Here is an 18,153-nt window from a genome sequence, read left to right as displayed (position 1 = left end):
GTAGAGAGGATTGGAGCAAACTAAGTCCCTCCCAATCTGCCCCTATGGGTGATGGGGAGTTTAAAACTCATCTGGTGCCAAGTACACATTTTTAAGGGTGCTTTATGATTCTTCTTGTTGTTATTGATCACCCTCCATTCTTGAAGATGACCTATGGCATCAGGAAGGTGATGTTTTCTTAATTTGCACATGGATTGGATTTAAGTAAGGCAGAAGTGTGTAAAGTCATCAACCCCACTCTCTCCTTCAGAATCATCAGAATCCAGTGGCAAGACGAAGGTCAGAAAGACTGGCCCTGCATTATGGATCTAAGACTTTGGTCCAAGAGCTAAAAATCCATAAAAGAAAGCCATTTTCTCATTTAAAAAAATGTTTCTCTTCCATTTGTGGCTACTTCTTTGGGCATCTAATTTAGAAGAAGCTTCTACCCCAAATAGCAGGGCTTAGGCTATTGAATAGATAGCACTAAGAATGCTGCAGTTTGTTATTTAGGTAGGAAATTCCCCTCAGGATTATTGGACTGTGATTTATGACATATTGAATTAATAACAGACACCTTTTTTTTTCTGCCTCAGTCCCCTGCCCCTAAATGAAAGCTCAGTTCACATAATGGAAACTGTTAGACTAGAGCTGTAGGGAATAGTAACTGAGTACATCCTTAAGAATTCTAACATGTTTTTTTTTTAATTTCAATAGTATTTTATTTTTCCAATCATGTGTAAAGGTAGTTTTCAACATTCATTTTTATAAGATTTTCAGTTCTAGTTTTTTTTTCTCCCTTCCTCCCTTACCTCCTAAGATAGTAAACATTCTGGTAAAGTTATATATATATATATACACACACAATCATTTTAAACATATTTCCACATTAGTCATGTTGCGAAAGAAAAATTAGAACAAAAGGGAAAAACCATGAGAAAATAAAAAGCAAATCAAACAAAAAGGTGAAAACACTATTCTTCATTATGCATTCAATTTCCATAGTTCTCTCTCTGAATTCATAGAGCATATTGGAATTCTAACATCTTTTTAAATTGCTGAGTTAACCCCTATCTCACCTAGATTTTCAGATTAAGATGGAGAGGGGGATTCTGAAGCAGGGTCAATCTACTTTCCCCTTTTCCAAAATCATTGTAGTATTAGAGTACTTGATTCAGCAGCACCAAAAAATGAGCTATACGCCATAGTTATGCCTTTTCTTGATCTTAACACCTGCCTCCTTAAAGTAAGAACTTAGAGAAGGGGAATCAGAGTTTCAAAGTTGTTTTAACTCCCTCCACATCTACGTTCACTTCCTCCTAGAAGCTCAGATAAGGTATTCACAATTTCCATGTCTTTGTCTGATGTAGGCCTCTCAAAGTCTTGGAGCTTCAGGTACTATACTCCAAACTCATACCTTAATGAGTGTACTAACTCCACATATATTTACTAAGGAGAGCCCTTTGTGAGTTGCCATGATGGTGGACGGGGAACAGAAAGCTGTATAAATGAAATGAAGTGGTCCCTACTCTCTAGGCATTTAGAGCTGAACCAGTAGTCAATGAAAAACCAAACCAAACCTAACCAACACCACTCCAGATCATGTGTAAAAATCCTTTTATTGATGATGAGTTTAGAGATTATATTTTTAATGTATCACTGAAGAAAATTGCTTGGTATCTGCAGTCAGTGCCCATGGGATTGATGTTACTCTCTAAGTGGTTTGTATGGTGGTATGGGGGAGGATCAAAGCAGGAGAATGATATAGCAATGGATGAGGAAATAGAATTGTGGGTATTTTTCTCAGGGATTGAGAGGAGGCAAGCAAAATGTCTTCAAAATGCTATTTAGAGACCCTAGAGGTGGACAATATGGGAGACTGACCAAAAAAACAAAACAAAAACAAAACCAACACATTTTCTTGGTTGCAAAACTCTCAGTTTCCATTTCAACAGCCAGTTTGGAGAAATCTGCAGGGGAAAGAAGGAAAGAAAGCCAAAGTCTTAATGCTTTTCTTTTTTTCTGTAGACTGTAAAGAAAAGGGCTAATAAGAAGTTACATTTCCCCTGCCGACACAATTTCTTTACCTTCCCAGCCATCATATTTAACTGGTGATTTTATTGCTTATAGCCATACATATCCATATCTGTGTGTTTAATAATGTTATTTCCACCCATTTCATGTAAAAATAAATTATAACATTATTTTTCTTTAAAGTTTTGAATTGTTGATTTTACCCCTCCCTCCCTCCCCTAATAATCCCTCTCTGAAATGGTAAGCAATCTGACAAAGGTTATACTTGTATATTTAACCAAATTGCCCAAGATGGACTATGCTGGCATCTCTATCTACTAGTTGTCCATATACCTCCCCTACCCGGTACATTTGTGTAAGTGTTTCTGGATCTTGTACACAATCAGTTTTGATTGTTTCCTCCTGGGAGCCTTTAGTAATAAAGAAGAATCTTGAATGATGACAGTCTTAAATGAAGGAAATAAGGGGGCAACTGTCCCTTAGATCAGCTGTTTTTAAAGTATGAGCCGGGTCCTGTGAGGTCCAAGCTATTTTCATAAATATACTAAGATATTTTAATTTTTAATAAAATAAATGTGGCTAGATATGTCAAATAAACCAAAAGCTATTTGACTGGGGTTTCACTCATTTCTACTCAGATACAATAATTTCTTTTTAATTTGGGGGGTTTTTTGAGAGGCAATTGGAGTTAAGTGATTTGCCTAGGTTCACACAGCTAGAAAGTGTTAAGTGTCTGAGGCCAGATTTGAAGTCAGGTTCTCCTGAATCCATTTACAGAGCTTTATCCACTGGGCCATTTAGCTGCCCCCAATGCAATAATTTTTAAAAGTATTAAGTGGTTATGAGAATAAAAAAGTTTGAGAACCATTGCTCCAGACTCCTCCCCCTCCATTAAAAGAAAATTTCATTTCAAATTATCTCCTTCAAATGGCACTTCCAATCTTCTCCCTGACCCCCTGCCCCAAACCTCATGACTTATTTTGCTTGACATTTCACAGGTGTGAAGGATCCATTCACCCAACGATAGCATGATGACGGTGATGAGGAAGGACATAATTATGTTCCTAGATCTTGTGAAAAGAGACCGGATTCACCAGCACAGATTAAAAGTAGGCTTCTACAATGCTCTTATTTCTGCCATTTGTATAAAATACTATGGCAAAATTGCACTGTAATTATCTTTATGGGCTGGTGCATTACACTGGGGGAAAGTATGTCATCCTGATATAGCTGCCTGTATAATTACCCAGCCATCGGCAGGACTGAAATAACCATCTAATGAGAGCAAAATGATACGGTAAGTACCATGTAATCAACGAGTTACGGTTATTAAGGTTCTTTGTGCCCTCTCACCCAGCGCCGAATGGGGACCCAGACCTAGCCTCCCCTCACTATTAGGAAGCACTGTATCACTTCAATGTTGAGTCCAGGGTTTGCTAGTCTGGTACCCTAAGGCCTATAAGCATGGATAACAAGGGCTAGGAAGCTAGAGTTGGGGTTCTCTTAGAGGTAATTTGTAGATTTTCAAATTTTCCTCTTCCTCCCAATTTCCTTCTATACTTTCCGAGCTGGAACAATCCCTTCTCACCCCACTGAACAAAGAAGCCCCAGTAACGGCCCAAAGGCTCTTTCCCAGGAGGTGGGATTTGAAGAGCAGCTCTCCAGGAGCCTTTCCTCCCTCAACTAGCGTGACTCAGTACCAGTCCAAAGGTACAGGCTCCTAGACCCCTCCTCTACTGCCTAATCTAGTTCCAAATTTTACAGGTTGGAAGGGAGAATGGATGCTCAGGTCCACTCAGACTAGCGGACCAGACTTGTTTCCATTTTCCCAAATTGCTCTACTTATTCTAAGTATGTCTCCTGCACGAAATGGCCTTGCTTTAAGTGATGTCTTGTGTGCTACATGTTTTCTTAGATTATTGGTATTCTGAATCTTCTTAAACTTGTATCAAGACACTAACTTTTTCTGAGATCTAATGAAATAAAAGGACCAGATGAGTCACCACTGTGTGGGGAAAGATGGTGTTAGGGTGAGAAGCTCCCTGTTTTGACTAGACATATCTCCTAGGGGACTATCACACCCAGCTTACCAAGTGAGAAATCTGTCATCTAAGATGCCCCAGGATGGACATCTTAGTCAGGCTGGCATCAGCCTCAGAGTCAGCCAATGGGATCATCATCCTCCCCCAACCCTCGTAGGCAGTAGAACCTAGGATATCCTTTTCAGCTGGGTCTCATTAGATTTAATGGCACTTTCTGTTCCTTGCAAAATCATTCTTTGTTAAAGAATAGTTAATATGATCACCTAGTCTGAATTTCAAGGTACAAAAATTACTTTTACCAAGACTTTGAAAAAAAAGGATTTATTTTTTGGTCAGACTGTGTCCCAATTTTGGAATATGAAAATGTGGCCTCTGTAGTAGAGTCTCAGCATGGGGACTGAACTAGATGACCTCTCATTGCCCATTTTCAGATTTAGTTTCCTATGATACTTATAGGATATAAGAGAAAAATTTAGTTTCCAGGGGCTAATGAATTGCAAGTGCTTTCTATAAATTAGAGAAAGTGCCTGTAATTTAGATAACAATTTTGTTTTATTTTATTTTACGTGGATAATAAGCTCCTTGCGCTCTGACACCTGAGGGTTCTGATTTTAAAGAGGGAAAACTGAGTAAGTTTTGATGATAGAGAAATTTCTGTCTATACCACCCAACCCAGGCACTTAGGCTCCCTACTTTATATTCCAGATTGAAGCTGAGCTCTGCCATAAACCACTTAGTCCAAGTCTACTTATTTCCTCTTTTTGCACAGGGTGCAGGCTAACCAGGATGTAGTGAATGAACCAGAATGGTACGTCCAAAATTCACAATGCTCTATGAATAGACTCTGTGGGTGTTCCTATGTGTTCATCTATTCCGAATATTGTGTGTTTGGCAATATTATCTTTTCTTGCATCATTTTTGTAGGTATCAATTGCTCACATAATTACATTTTTTAATCAAAATAGGCCTTTTGAGAAACAGAGGGAAAAGGAAGGAGGTGAACAATTGACACATGGCTATGTTATGATTCATTTGTCATACTCATCCCAGCCTTCCCACCTCTCCTTCCTGGTCTTACCTCATTCTGAATTGGTGGAATACTTGGGGTCACCAAAACCAGGGAAGTTTTCTTGCTTCATCTCTATAGATGGTTCTGAGGAAGGAATAAATAAGGAACTTAGGAAAGGACTTCTCAGGGTCTGGTCATGACGTACTCATGCCATCACCCCATCCTTATCAGAAAGATTGGCAATCCTTGGGGACTAGTTGAGAGATTAGGATTGGAAAATAAACATGGAAAGAAAAATAGGCACTCTTTTTAGAAAGAAAAGAAAACAGAGACGGGACAAGTCCCCACTCTTTATAACTACTGGAATGATTCATGTGTTTTTTCCCTTTATTCTAAAGGCCTCCATATGGGCTGGGGTCAAAGTTGTTTGAGAGAAGAAATGGAAAGTAAATGAGGGACCATAATATCCCTCACCTAGGAAGATAGTCTTTTCCTCTGGTTCCTAATTTAAGGCATTTGAATTTTGCTCTATCCTGTTTGACATTTTAGTTTATAAGCCCTTACTCTAGCTCACACTTACCTGACTGTATATTCCTTTTCCCCATAAGCCCCACAAAGAAATCATGCATGTCACCTGTAGAAAGAGAAATAGAAACATCAAGTGGTAGTGGAAAAGGAGAAAAGGCAAAAATCCTAGCATTTACCTCTTCTTGGTAGTTGAGATCAGCTATTGGTATCTTCATTTCTCCTCCATTATTTCAAAATGGCGTGGGCTCCAGTCTTAGTTTGCTACAGATCTCCACCTCCCTTCCTCTACCCCTTTTAATTACTTTCTGAAATCTCCTCCTTCATACTACTCTCATACATTTTCCACTCCTTGCCCACTTGGCTTGGGAACCTTTACAGATGCCCTTTGTCTGCTGAGCAACATTCAACTGCAGGTGGATAATCTTCCATGGGACCAGATGGACCCCTCAAATTCAGGAGGGAACTGACCGAGGAAGAGCTACTGGCTCAGCTGGTTTCTTCCAGCTGAGATGGGTCTTGCCAAATAACTTATCAGGGGGGCATTGAACAGGTTGTCAGCAGGGAGGGAGTGAGGGGAGGGAAGAGAGCAATGGAAAGGACTACTTACGTTTCTGGAAATCCATCGACTCCTTAGGATCTATGAAACAGAGAAAATGCATGTAAGGAAAAACATGGAGGGAATGCTGGGGAAATGATACTAAGAGATACGGGCAACTGGAACAAACCAAGATCCCCTCATCCAGTTCCCCCACTGGAGCTGCCCCTTGGGCCCTTCTCACCTTCACTGGTCGTGACTTAGATGGGCCCATCCCCTGGAATGGTTTTCCAGAGGTATCCTCCCCCACCCAAGATCTTGCATCTCATGCCATCTGTCTAAGGCTGCACCAGGGGACTGGGGTCTTACCCACGCTAGTCTTGCTCAGCAGCTTCAGCAAGCCATCCAGAGAGAGAGACCGGCTGTTGTACAACCTCCGGAGCAGGGATGGAGGAAGCTGGTAGAGATCTAAGACCTTCTGGTGGAGATAAATACAGAAAACCAGGGTGATGTAGAAGCCTCCCAAGATCCCATCTGGCCATGGAGGGTTATGACCCTATCTCTGGGCTGGCTTTCTTCCTTTGCACAACTCCATTTTGAATCCACCACATTCAGGCTCAGCTCCTTTTGCCAGGGACTACTTGACACACCCTAAGACAATCTCATTTATTTCAAGATTTCCTATGATTTACATTCTTCCTTACCCTGATTTAAAATGCTAAATATTATAGGGAAAAGCAAAGCAAAAAGAACTTAAAGAACCAAAGTGAGGATTGAGACTATATAGTTTTTCCCAACAACTGTCTATGATGAGATGTCTGTAAATGGGCATACAGAAGGGAGGATGGAGAAGTCAGACTGATGGTAAGGTATAACCAACTAGCTAGCAATGGTGCCTTCCCATGTCCCTGACCCAAAAGGAGCTGCATTGAAGCTAAGGGGAACTTGAGGATATGATGATAAAAAGATAGGAGATAAAAAGTAGGAATGCTGGACATGGATTCAGGAGGGACCTGAATTTGAATCTGCCTTAGATACTTATTGGCATAGTAACTGGGCAAGTCATTTAGCCTCTCTCAGCATCAGTTTCCCTATCTGTAAAAATGGAGATAATAATACCATCTAGTCCACAGGGCTATTGTGAGAATCAAATCAGACAGCATATTTAAGCAAGCCTTAAAATGTTTCAGTGGCTTTCAAACTCTTTCTCAGTATCTTTACGGTATTAACAACTATTGAGAATATATCCAAAGGGTTTTTGTTTATATGGGTTACATAATAAATATTTATCATAAATAGAAAAAAAAACTAATTTTGAATTTGTAGCCCTTCTGAAAGGATTTCAGAGACCCTCCAGGATTCACTGCACCACACTTTGAGAACCACTGTGTTATATAAATGCTAGTTGTTGTTATTATTATTATTATTATTAAAGGACCTTCAAATTTTAAGTGAGATAGTATCTTAAATCCCTCTCTTTACTCCTTGTTTGTGATACCAGTCCACATATTGAATGAGAAGTGTCTGGGATCCCCTTCACTCTGAGTTAGCCCATGGGTTTTAGATGACATGCATAGGGAAAGGTAATAAAGTTTGGGAGCCCTGGTCTCTCTCCTCCTTACCCATCACCATTCACAGTAAAGGTGGAAAGAAACTTGAATTTAGAGTCAGAAGATCTATTTGAATCCCAGATTACTACCTGTCTAACTTTGGGCAAGTGATTTATTCTTGGCTTCAATTATTTCATCTCTCTCTCTTTTTTTTAAATAGCAGCCTTTTATTGTTCCAAATACATGCAAAGATAGTTTTCAACATTTACCTTTGCAAAATCTTGTCTTCCAAATTTTTCTCCCTTCCTCACACCCTCTCTCCTTCCCTAGACAGTAAGCATTCCTATATAGGTTAAACATGTGCGATTTCATTTTTTAATTGAGAAGGTAAGATTAAAGTCCCAAAGGGCCCCAATATGTGGACTGGTATCACAAACAAGGAGTAAAGAGAGGGATTTAAGATACTATCTCACTTAAAATTCGAAGGTCCTTTAATAATAATAATAACAATAACAATAATCTGATCTCATCCACATTGCTCTCCCCACTGAGTTGGGCAGGTCATGAATTGGGAGAAAATGGGGTTTTTACTGTTGAGTATAAATGAAGGTAAAATATTGGAATATACATATTTTCTGTGATTTCCCTCTACCCTCCAAAACATAGGAGAAACTTATAAATACACCCACTTTCTTTTACTATCTTCCACATCCTTGTATCCTTACCTTTTTGTCTCTCTCTCTCTCTCTCTCTCTCTCCCTCTCTCTCTCTCTCTCTCTCTCTCTCTCTCTCTCTCTCTCTCTCTCTCTTTCTCTTTCTCTCTCCATGTATCTTTATCTCTGATTCTTTCTTTTTCATTCCATTCCCACTTCATCTATTCTAGTTTTATTTGTCAAAGGTGTTACTGAACTTAAAGACCCCTTTCCTTATGGCCAACTCTTGGGACTGCCAAATGGGGGCTCCTAATTGTTTTCATGATAGGTTTTTTTCCCCTAATTTCTTTTTTTTGGTACCTTCAGGAGCTGTAGGATGATGAACACATGGAACCCCTCAGCAGCTAGCTGCAGCTGCTGGTGTCTGACAGAAAGACAATCATCATCAAAATAGAAGAGAATTACTTCTTCATCTCACTCGCCCTCAATTTAAAGCCCAATCATTTTTTAGAGCACACATACACATACTCACACTTACATATACACACACAAAAGATACTGATTTAGATATATACATGTCCACCCGATACCCTGTGGGAGCAAGAGTGGGGTGCCCTGCTCTGCAATCCAAGAGAGGGAAACTGAGGAACAGAGAGCTTACAGGCTGTCCTAAGTGACACAGCAAGAGGGAAGAGGCAGAAATCCTGACCATGTCAGACTAGAGCTCTGCCTCTGAACTCATACACTTGGGAAAGGTAAGCCCAGTCTCCTGTCCCCACTGCCACAGACTGCTCTGGCTACTCAGACAATTTGGCACCTAGAATTGTCAATCTCTTTTTACATCTAACTCATAACTCCTGGAGAGGCCACTTTTCCCAAATTGCTCAAATCGTCTTCCCACCCTCTGTAATGAGATGCATAGCAGACTGGGGATAGAGAAACAGCTAGATTTCTCAACACACAGCATTTGTAATAAGTCCACCTGTAATCATCTTAAAAGCATTTGTGCCAATGTAATTGCTGTCATTTGAAAACTCTGAAAAGATTCATTCTCTCCCTTCCCAATCAGTTCCCACCCTCTTCCCAAGAGGAACTTTGGAAATCACAGCCCAAACTGTTGTTTTTCTATGCTGGGGCAACCCAATCTAAGAAATCCTGAATTAAAGGGCTGGGGAGGGATCACTGGGAGAAAAGGAGAAAGGGCTGAGCTCCTAAGGGAGGGAAGGGCATTAGGGTTGGGGGAGAAGAGGGGAGAGAGCAAAAAAAGTCTTGACATTTCAATAATGATATGATTATATGACAATTGTGTGTAAAGTAACATGCAAATGGTCATTGATTTTTTGGGAACAAGGGTTCTGGTCATTTGACCAGGGGCTATGGGAAAGAACTAGTAGAAAGTCTCTCTTGACTTCTAACTCATCTCCCCCCTTATAAAGCACTATCCAATCAATATTAATCAGTATTTTTGAGTAGCTGCTATTAAATTCTTGTTACTAAATGAGATACAGATACAGCAATAGAGAGACAAAGATGTACTTTCTTACACATACAAATGCAAACATATACATATATATATGTCTAATTCAATATATACACATTCCTTCCCTTCCTGCCACTGGAACTTAAGGGATATTATGATTAAGGGAAAATCTGGCTCTGAAGAGGTAAAGGGGGTATCTTACCTTGCTGTGGCTCCCACCAAATGCCCCTTCTTCCTGGGATTCCTCACAGACAGCTTGGCAGCTCCTTCCAACACTGAGGACCAGAATAGCCACGAGCAGCAGTGTGCTTCTCATGGTGCCTAGGAGGGCAGAGGTGGTAAGTCTTGGGGATGGAGTGAAGAAGAGAATAGCCCTTCCATGATCCCCAGCCAGAGAAGGGACTTATACCCCTTGCTTACTCCCATGGAAGGGTCCTAAAAACTAATAATTTCCCAACAGAGAAACTTTCCAAGTGGAGAAAATGGAGGATGAACCTTTAGCATCCTGACATTGACTTAGCTTCTAAAAGAATCCCCCCAACACACACAGATACACATACTTGCTCATTTTCCCAGTCTCCTTCCTAAAGTATCAATTTCCATCTTCCTGAGTCCTTTCCTCTTGATTCTGGACCCCAGCAGTAAAACCTGTCCCCTAGTCTCAGTGCCCACCTCTCACACACATATATTCATATATCCTGTTTTTTCTGACCTAATTCACCTCCTTTTCTAATTATACCTACCTGGAGTTGACTCCTGGTTAAGATACGGAGATTTAGGATCTGTGGGTCTTGGGGTTCTGCTTCCCAGTTTCCACAAGGATGCTTCAGTGGCTGCTGCTAAAGGGAGAGGGGATCTTGGATCTGGCAGAGGCACAGTCCCTGCTCCCTGATAAGGGCTTTGGGAGGGTCTGGGGGGGGGGGGTGGAGGGCTGAGAGGAGGGGCTGAGAGCCACCAATCCTGGGGTAGATAGAAGAAGAGGGAGATTGGGGGGGCTGGGGGTGAGGAAGGGGGAGGAGGAAAATGTTGCAGTCAGAAACCCTGAGAACAGGAAAAACCTACCAGACACACAGCCCAGTGCTAATGCTACCTTCCCAATAGTGCCTGAAGAATGAACTTAGAAAATAAGTATTTATTTATTTGTGATTTGATGTAGAATATGCTCATGATACATTAATAGGTAAAAATGCAATCAATCTCTTCATCTTTCCCCTTATCTCCACAGGCTCTCTTAGAGGATCTCCTCTCTCTATAATTCCCCAGGCTCTTCTCAAGCACTCCCTTCCCACCCTTTATCCATCAGCTAGGCTGGTCAGTGTGAAAAACACTCCCATTTGGGCTCCCCTGAAGCATCTCTGTGGAATGCAAAGTCCATTTTGGCCCCTTCTACAGATAGCCTGAAACTGGGACACATTTGAAGATGATGTTACTCTTAGGACTCTGGGACTGATCCTATCCTTTGCTATACCCCCACTGCTTCTAAGCTGGAATAAAGGATCTCATCGGAATTGATAAGAGATAAGGAAGGATGATAAGGAGAGCTTCCAGGCCCAGATAAAGGGATGGGTTAAATGGGTTTTCTTCCCTCCCTCTCCAAAATAGCTCCCCAAGCAAATGCTTAATAAGCCAGCCATCTCAGTTTTGCATGTCAATATAAATCAATGCCTCTGGTCTGAGTTTCCTCACCTATAAAAAAATGAGGGAACTAGTCTAGAGAGCTCTGATGTCCCTTCTAGCTCTAAATGTGTGATCCTGTGATTAATTCATCCCTTAGCCTGCTTCCAAATCCAGAAATCCCTTCCCCATTGTCCCATCTCATTACTCAAAGGTCTATTGAGGGCAGGAAGATCTCCTGGGCTTCTTGTCTCTTACTCTGCTCCTTGGCTATTCCTGACAATAGAAAAGTTCTTGCTGTAGTCTAACCTTTATTCCTCCTGCTGCAGTCTCAATAAAGATAGAGAATAAAAAGAACATGCCTTCTGTTCTTACCATTCCCACTATGCTTCAGGATTGATCTCTTGCCAAGCCTTTCGTTTTTTATCTTGTTTCAGGGATTCCCCCCCCCCCCGTCTAATCTATTTTCTTGAAGTTCTGTCATCTTCTCAGAGAAAGAGAGAGAAAGAAAGAAACAGAGAGAGAGAGAGAGAAACAGAGAGAGAGAGAGAGAGAGAGAGAGAGAGAGAGAGAGAGAGAGAGAGAGGAACAGAGAGAGAAAGAAACAGAGAGAGAAACAGAGAGAGAAAGAGAGAAACAGAGAAAGAGAGAGACAGAGACAGACAGAGACAGACAGACAGAGACAGACAGAGAGAGAGAGAAACAGAGAGAGAGAGAGAGAGAAAGAGAGAAACAGAGAGAGAGAGAAGAAATAGAGAGAGAGGAAACAAAGGGAGAGACAGATAGAAAATAGAGAAGAGATAAGGATAAATAGACAGAAAAAGATAGATGTTAGTAACTACCAAGGTTCATCCAGATGCTTGAGAATAACCTAGCTGGGGTAACCATCTATCAGCCCTTTTCCCATGAGATCAGCCTGTCCATCTCTCTTGTCTTCTCCTTAGAGCTATCAAATCTTTTAGATCAGAGTCCCTTGCCAACCTTTTGTCTTTTGCTCTTTCGTTTGAAGCTGGCAGCTCAGACAAGCTGCATCTACCTAAAGCAGAGATTCTTAACCTGAGGTCTGAAAATGCCCAAGGAAGGATCCCATAGATAGATTTCAGAGAGTCCATGAACTTATATCTTTATTTTCACTAAAATCTAGCTGAAATGTAGCATTTACTTCAATTAAATAACATTTTTTAAGTTTAAAATATAACTTTTTTTTTTTTTTTGAGAAGGGCTGTGCAGATTTCACAAGACTGCCAAAAGGGTCCATGACACCAAAAGGGTTAAGAACTGCTGGACCAGAGTGTGGGCAGCAGCTGGTTCCCCAATCCCCTTAATTATGCATAAGCCCAATTTGGCCCCTTTAAATACTCAGCTAATTACTGGACAGGGTGCACCCTGAAGGAAAAGGAATAGGGCTGGTGAGAAAAGCATGAAGAAAGCAAAAAGATTCTTGGGTACTTAGAAGCAGGAGCCAAGAAGATAGGTCCTGAAAGGAGTGCAGTATAGGTTGTTCATGCAATTAAAATGTCAAATAACAGATCAACGGATTATTGATTTATTTCAGAGTGCAGAGCTAAGGAAAAGTTTTTAAAATCTTGTTAAAATAGTTCCCCCCACCCCTCAGTAGATACTGGTGAGAAAATAAATGCTTGGTAATTTTTAAAAATAAAATTTGATTTAAAAAAATCAAAACTATTTGGGTTTTTCCACTAAAATGGTGGATCAGTAGAATAGAATGGGTATACAATGCACACAGTACTAAGTGATTATATATATTATATATAAATGATTGTATATTATATATACAAAATTATAGTAATTTTGTGTTTGATAAATATAGAGATCTAAGTTTTGAGGACAAGAACACACTAATAAATATTGGAAAGCAATCCAGCAAAAATAAGATAGAGAACAATATGTTACACTATTTACTAAGATATATTCAAAATGGATACATAACCTAGACATAAAGGATATATCTTAAGTAAATTAGAAGAAAATGGAACATATTACCCATCAGATTTATAGATAAAGGAAGAATTTATGAATAAACAAGAAATAGATAGTATTATGAAATATAAAATGGATAATTTTATGACATTAAATTTTAAAAGTTTTGTATAAATAAAACCAGTGTATTCAAGAAAAGCAAAAATTGAGGAGAAAAATTTTATAGACAATTTCCCAGAGAAAAACCTCATATTTCAAATATATCAAGAACAGAGTCAAAGTTATAAAAATATGAGTCATTTCCCATTGATAAATAGTCAAAGAATATGAACAGGCAGTTTTGAAGAAGAAATCAAAGTTATATGTAGTCACATGAAGAAATACCACAAATCATTATTGATTAAAGAAACAAACATTAAAACAACTTTGAGATATCATCTCATTTATCAGAGTGGCTAAAATGATAGGAGAGAAAAATGATAACTATTGGAGAAACGTGAAACTGTTTTAATAATTAGTAATTAGTAAAAATTAATTATTAATAATACATTGGACAATGTATTAACATTGTCGATAAAACTGTGAACTTCTCCAACCATATTGGAGAGCAATCTGGAATTATGTCCAAAGATTTATGAAATTGTGTGACACCCTTTGATCCAGAATTACCACTATTAGGTCTGTCTCCCAAGGTGACTGGGGGAAAAGGAAAAGAACCTATATATTCTCAAATATTTATAGCAGTTCTCTTTGAGGTGGCTAGGAACTGGAAATGGAGGGAATGCTCCTTAATTGGGAAATAGCTGAATAAGTTGTGGAATCTGTGCTGCAAGAAATGATAAGCGGATTGATTTTAGAAAAACATGGAAAGACTCGCATGAAATAATGAAGTAAAAAGGACAAAATCAAGGAAACATTGTATATAGTGATAGCAGTATTGTTCAAAGAGTAACTGAAAATGATTAAGTTATTCTGAGTAGTATGAGTATTCAAATCAACTACAAAGGACTTATTAAGGAAAATGCTATCTATTCTCCAACAGAGAAAAAATATATATTGTATCATCCCATATATACACGCTATATGTATGTGTGCATGTATAGGTATGTTTGTATATATGTGTATGTGTTTTGCACACGATTATACACATGTGCTTGCATGTCTGCATATGTGTCCATACCTATTCATACATGTATTTACAAGTGTACTATGTGCATGTCTGTACATACAAGTATTTGTGTGTATGTATGTGCATGTGTGTTTACACATGCATGGGTTTGTGTGTCCGTGCACGCGTGTTTTGCATGCATGCGTGTTTGTACCTACATGTATTTGTGTTTGCATGTGTGTACATATATGTGCATGTGTGTACACATACCTATTCAGATGTGTATGATGTTGGACTTCTCAAATGCGAGATTGGGAAAGAGAGACAACTTAAAACTTGAAGCAAATTTTATATATATAAACAAAAGAAATGGTACTTGATGCTTCCTGTTTAGTAATTAGCTCCTACTTTGACGGCATCTGCGGGGCCAGGGAGCTTGAGACAGAGAGGAGTAAAGGTTTGATAGCAAAGACCTCTCAGGTCCTGCTTGGGCTCTCCCTTCCTGCCTTCTCCCCTCCTTCCCCTCCCTGTCAGAGAGCTCTGGGGAAAGGTCTGCCATGAATAATGTCCTTTGATAAGGCTCCCTACGGTCCTGGGGGTGGGGGGCCTGGAGGGGGGTAAGCAAGGAGATGGCAGGGGGAACTAGTAGCCCCTTGATCTGCAGGACTCGCAAGGACTTGAAAGGGTTGATGCTGAGCTAAGCCAGAGAAGGGAAGAAGGGCCAGGCTTGGGGGGTGAAAGTTTGCTCTGGGGGAAGGACAGAGGCTGCACCTGGGGGAAACAGGAACTCAGGTGTGCATTTTGCCCGGAAAGGAACTGCCTGCAGGTGGCTCGGGGCATCCCCTGGCCCCTGTTCATGTCTGTCTACAGCACAGCCCCTGTTGGAACCCTAGCAGGTCTTCTGCTCGGACCTCCTCTCCTCCTCCTCCTCCTTTTCTTTGGGAATGGGGTGGGGGTTGGGAGAGCTGCCAGCAGTGATGCTGGCTGAGATCAGAAAGGGCGACTTAATGAGTGCCTGGGAGCCTGGGGCTGGAGGGGAGGCGGAGGGAGGGGGAGAGGGCCCGTGCAGCAGCAGGTCCCCATCACACATGTGCACACCCACCTCTGGGCTCCTGCACACTTCCCTGGCAGAGATAATGGCTCTGTCCTTGAGGGAGCAGCTGGGGAGGCTGACTCCGGAGGATTGCAATGGCCACTCCAGGCCAAGTCATGAAGCCGGGAGCGGAAGCTGCGGCCCTGGCTCTAAAAGGCCAAGAGGGAGGTAGCAGGCAGGGCAGGCTACGTGGGGAGCAGATGGAAATGTCATCCAGCAAGGCCGAAGCCTCCCAGCCAAGCGAAATCGTGGAACAGTAACGGAGAGAAGTGGCCCTGAGCCAGTCAAGGACTCAGGCAGCCGAGAGAGCCCCAGCTGCTGCCCCGAGTATTTCTTGGAGCCTCCAATCTCATAGGCTAGAGGAGAGCCACTTCCAAGAATGTAAGAAGAAAAGGGCTGAGATTATATAACATCAAGGATGAAGGTTGGAGGGGGAGGGATGTGATTTTTAAAAAAAGTTTGTATTGATGTCTTTTTTCTTATCATCCCCAAAATCACTCCAGTACTCCCTTCCCTTACAAAGTCATGCCATATAATAAATACCATTTTTAAGATAAAAAAGAAAAAAATCTGCAAAACTTATATATATATATTTAAAGTTTGAAAATATGTACAATGTAACACCTCCTACCTCTATAAAGGTATATTCTATATGATTGTTCTTTCTATTTATGTTTTTGTAGTCACATTTTCTTGGTTCTGCTTACTTTGCTTTGATTCAGGAATATTTTTCCATGCTTCTCTATATTCATCATAGCCCATCAATTTTTTTTTTTTTTACAGAACTGTAATATTCATTGCACTCATGGCTCACAGTGTTTTAGTCATTCCCCCATCAGTAGGAGTCTATTTTGTGTGGGAATTATAGGCTCATAGATTTAAAACTGGAAGGAATTTTAAGAAGTTATTTACTTAACTTTCTTCATTTCACAGATGAGGAAAATGAAGTCCAAAGATTTAAATAACTTGCTCAAGATAGTAAGTGTCAGAATCCAGAATTTGAACTCAGATCCTCTGCTTCTACATTTTCTGCATTACCTTGTTATAAAAAATTTAGGGTCTTTCAAGATAATTGTAATGAAAGTACTTATAGATTTTAAAGTGCTATATAAATATGAGTTACTGTTGTTAACAAATTTTCTAATAACCTTTTAGTAGAATCTCTGGGGTTCTCTAAGATCATATTATCAGCCAAGAGTGATAGTTTGGTTTCCTCATTGCCTACTCTAATTCCTTTAATCTCTTTCTCAACTCTTATTGCCGAGGCTAGCATTTCTAATACAATATTGAATAGTAACGATGATAGTGGGCAACTTTGTATAAATTTTCCAAGGAGAGACTGAAATAATTTGAGGGATTAAAAATAGTTTCTTTGATCAGTTCTTGAATGATTGAAGAGGAAAAATATGTCTCTGGATTAGAAATTGAAAGCTAGTAACTCAAAATGTATTCCTATAAAGGGAATAGGTTCTGAGGGAGTACATACCCTAGAAAGGGAGCACATTGAACTACATTCTGCTCTATCGGGGGACCCTTGCTTTGAGAGGTGCCTCCCAAGTGGGGTCAGTGTGGCGGAGGAAGGGAAAGAAAGAAGAAGAAAAGGTCAAAGAGAAAGGGACTGGAAAGGCAAGACAGAGCCTGGTTGCAGGGAAGGACCATCTGCTTTCCATTTTCTCATGTTCATTAATCCTCAGATTTGGGGCCCACTGTGGCTGGAGAAAGGGATGAGAATCAAGAACCTCCTCCAAGCTCCCTCCTCTCTCCCCACCCTGTGCCTGCAACAAGGGCAACAGGGGAGGAGTGGAGGAGGGAGCAGCCGTTATAGTCTCTTCTGAAATTGCTTCTGAAAATGGCCAGACACTTCATCAGAAAATGATGCCAATTTGGGCTCAGGGCACAGGAAGAGACAGACAATGCTGATTATAGGAGGACTGTGGGGAACAGCCAACTCCGTGATCCTGGATTGTCTCTCTGGGGCCTTCGTGGTCTGTGTCAGAGACATGGGGTGAGGCTGTCCTCTGCCTCTGGGAACAGCAGCTCCTGGGTCAAGCCGAGAGGTGAAGGAAAAATCCTACACCCTCTCTAAAAGATGGACAAAACCTGACCCTTCTGCCCTGACTCAGCTCATGCCTTCGAGGGTATTGCGCAGGAAGAGTTAGATTAATTTCCAGGCTAAAATGAAAAGTTAATCTTTCTTCTCCCCCTTGTTTATTGGGGCTGTGAGCTGACTGCTGATGGGTCTGGGAAAAGGAGGGACCCCCATCCTCAAGATACAGTGGGGATGGAGATAAGGTTGGAAAAAAGGGAGGGAGAGAAGGGACAGGAGGAGGGGGAAGATACAGAGACAGAGGGAAGCTTAGAGAGGAAAGGAGACACTGAAAGACAGAGATCATAACAAAAAATAGGCAAAAACAGCAGAGAGGGGGTGGGGGCAGTACGCACCTGAATAAATATTTGGTTGGCTGAAGCAGAGAGAGATGGACTGAGATGAGAGGAAACAGAATCAGGGAGAAAGAGAGTGCGTGGGGAAAGATTTTGTAAAGTAAAAGTATGATTTAAAGTATTAGATTTTGCTATTAAAGACAGA

General features: G+C 40.7%; 1 protein-coding gene across 1 annotated transcript; it reads right to left on the bottom strand.

The window, feature by feature from the left end:
• Positions 1–1,579: 1,579 nt before the first annotated feature.
• Positions 1,580–16,061, bottom strand: TAC3 (tachykinin precursor 3). Its single transcript, XM_052000424.1, has 8 exons — positions 15,576–16,061; positions 10,554–10,805; positions 10,013–10,131; positions 6,497–6,605; positions 6,200–6,229; positions 5,645–5,698; positions 5,134–5,208; positions 1,580–1,949 (listed from the first exon to the last, which is right to left on the bottom strand). Exons 1-7 carry the CDS (start codon positions 15,682–15,684, stop codon positions 5,135–5,137), a joined length of 747 nt encoding a protein of 248 aa, XP_051856384.1. The 5' UTR covers positions 15,685–16,061; the 3' UTR covers positions 1,580–1,949; position 5,134.
• Between the last annotated feature and the right edge of the window lie 2,092 nt (positions 16,062–18,153).

This window comes from Antechinus flavipes, chromosome 5, assembly GCF_016432865.1.
Source record: "Antechinus flavipes isolate AdamAnt ecotype Samford, QLD, Australia chromosome 5, AdamAnt_v2, whole genome shotgun sequence".
Lineage (NCBI taxonomy): Eukaryota > Metazoa > Chordata > Mammalia > Dasyuromorphia > Dasyuridae > Antechinus > Antechinus flavipes.
Note: the sequence above shows the minus strand (reverse complement) of the source record. Positions and strands in the feature narration are given on the sequence as shown.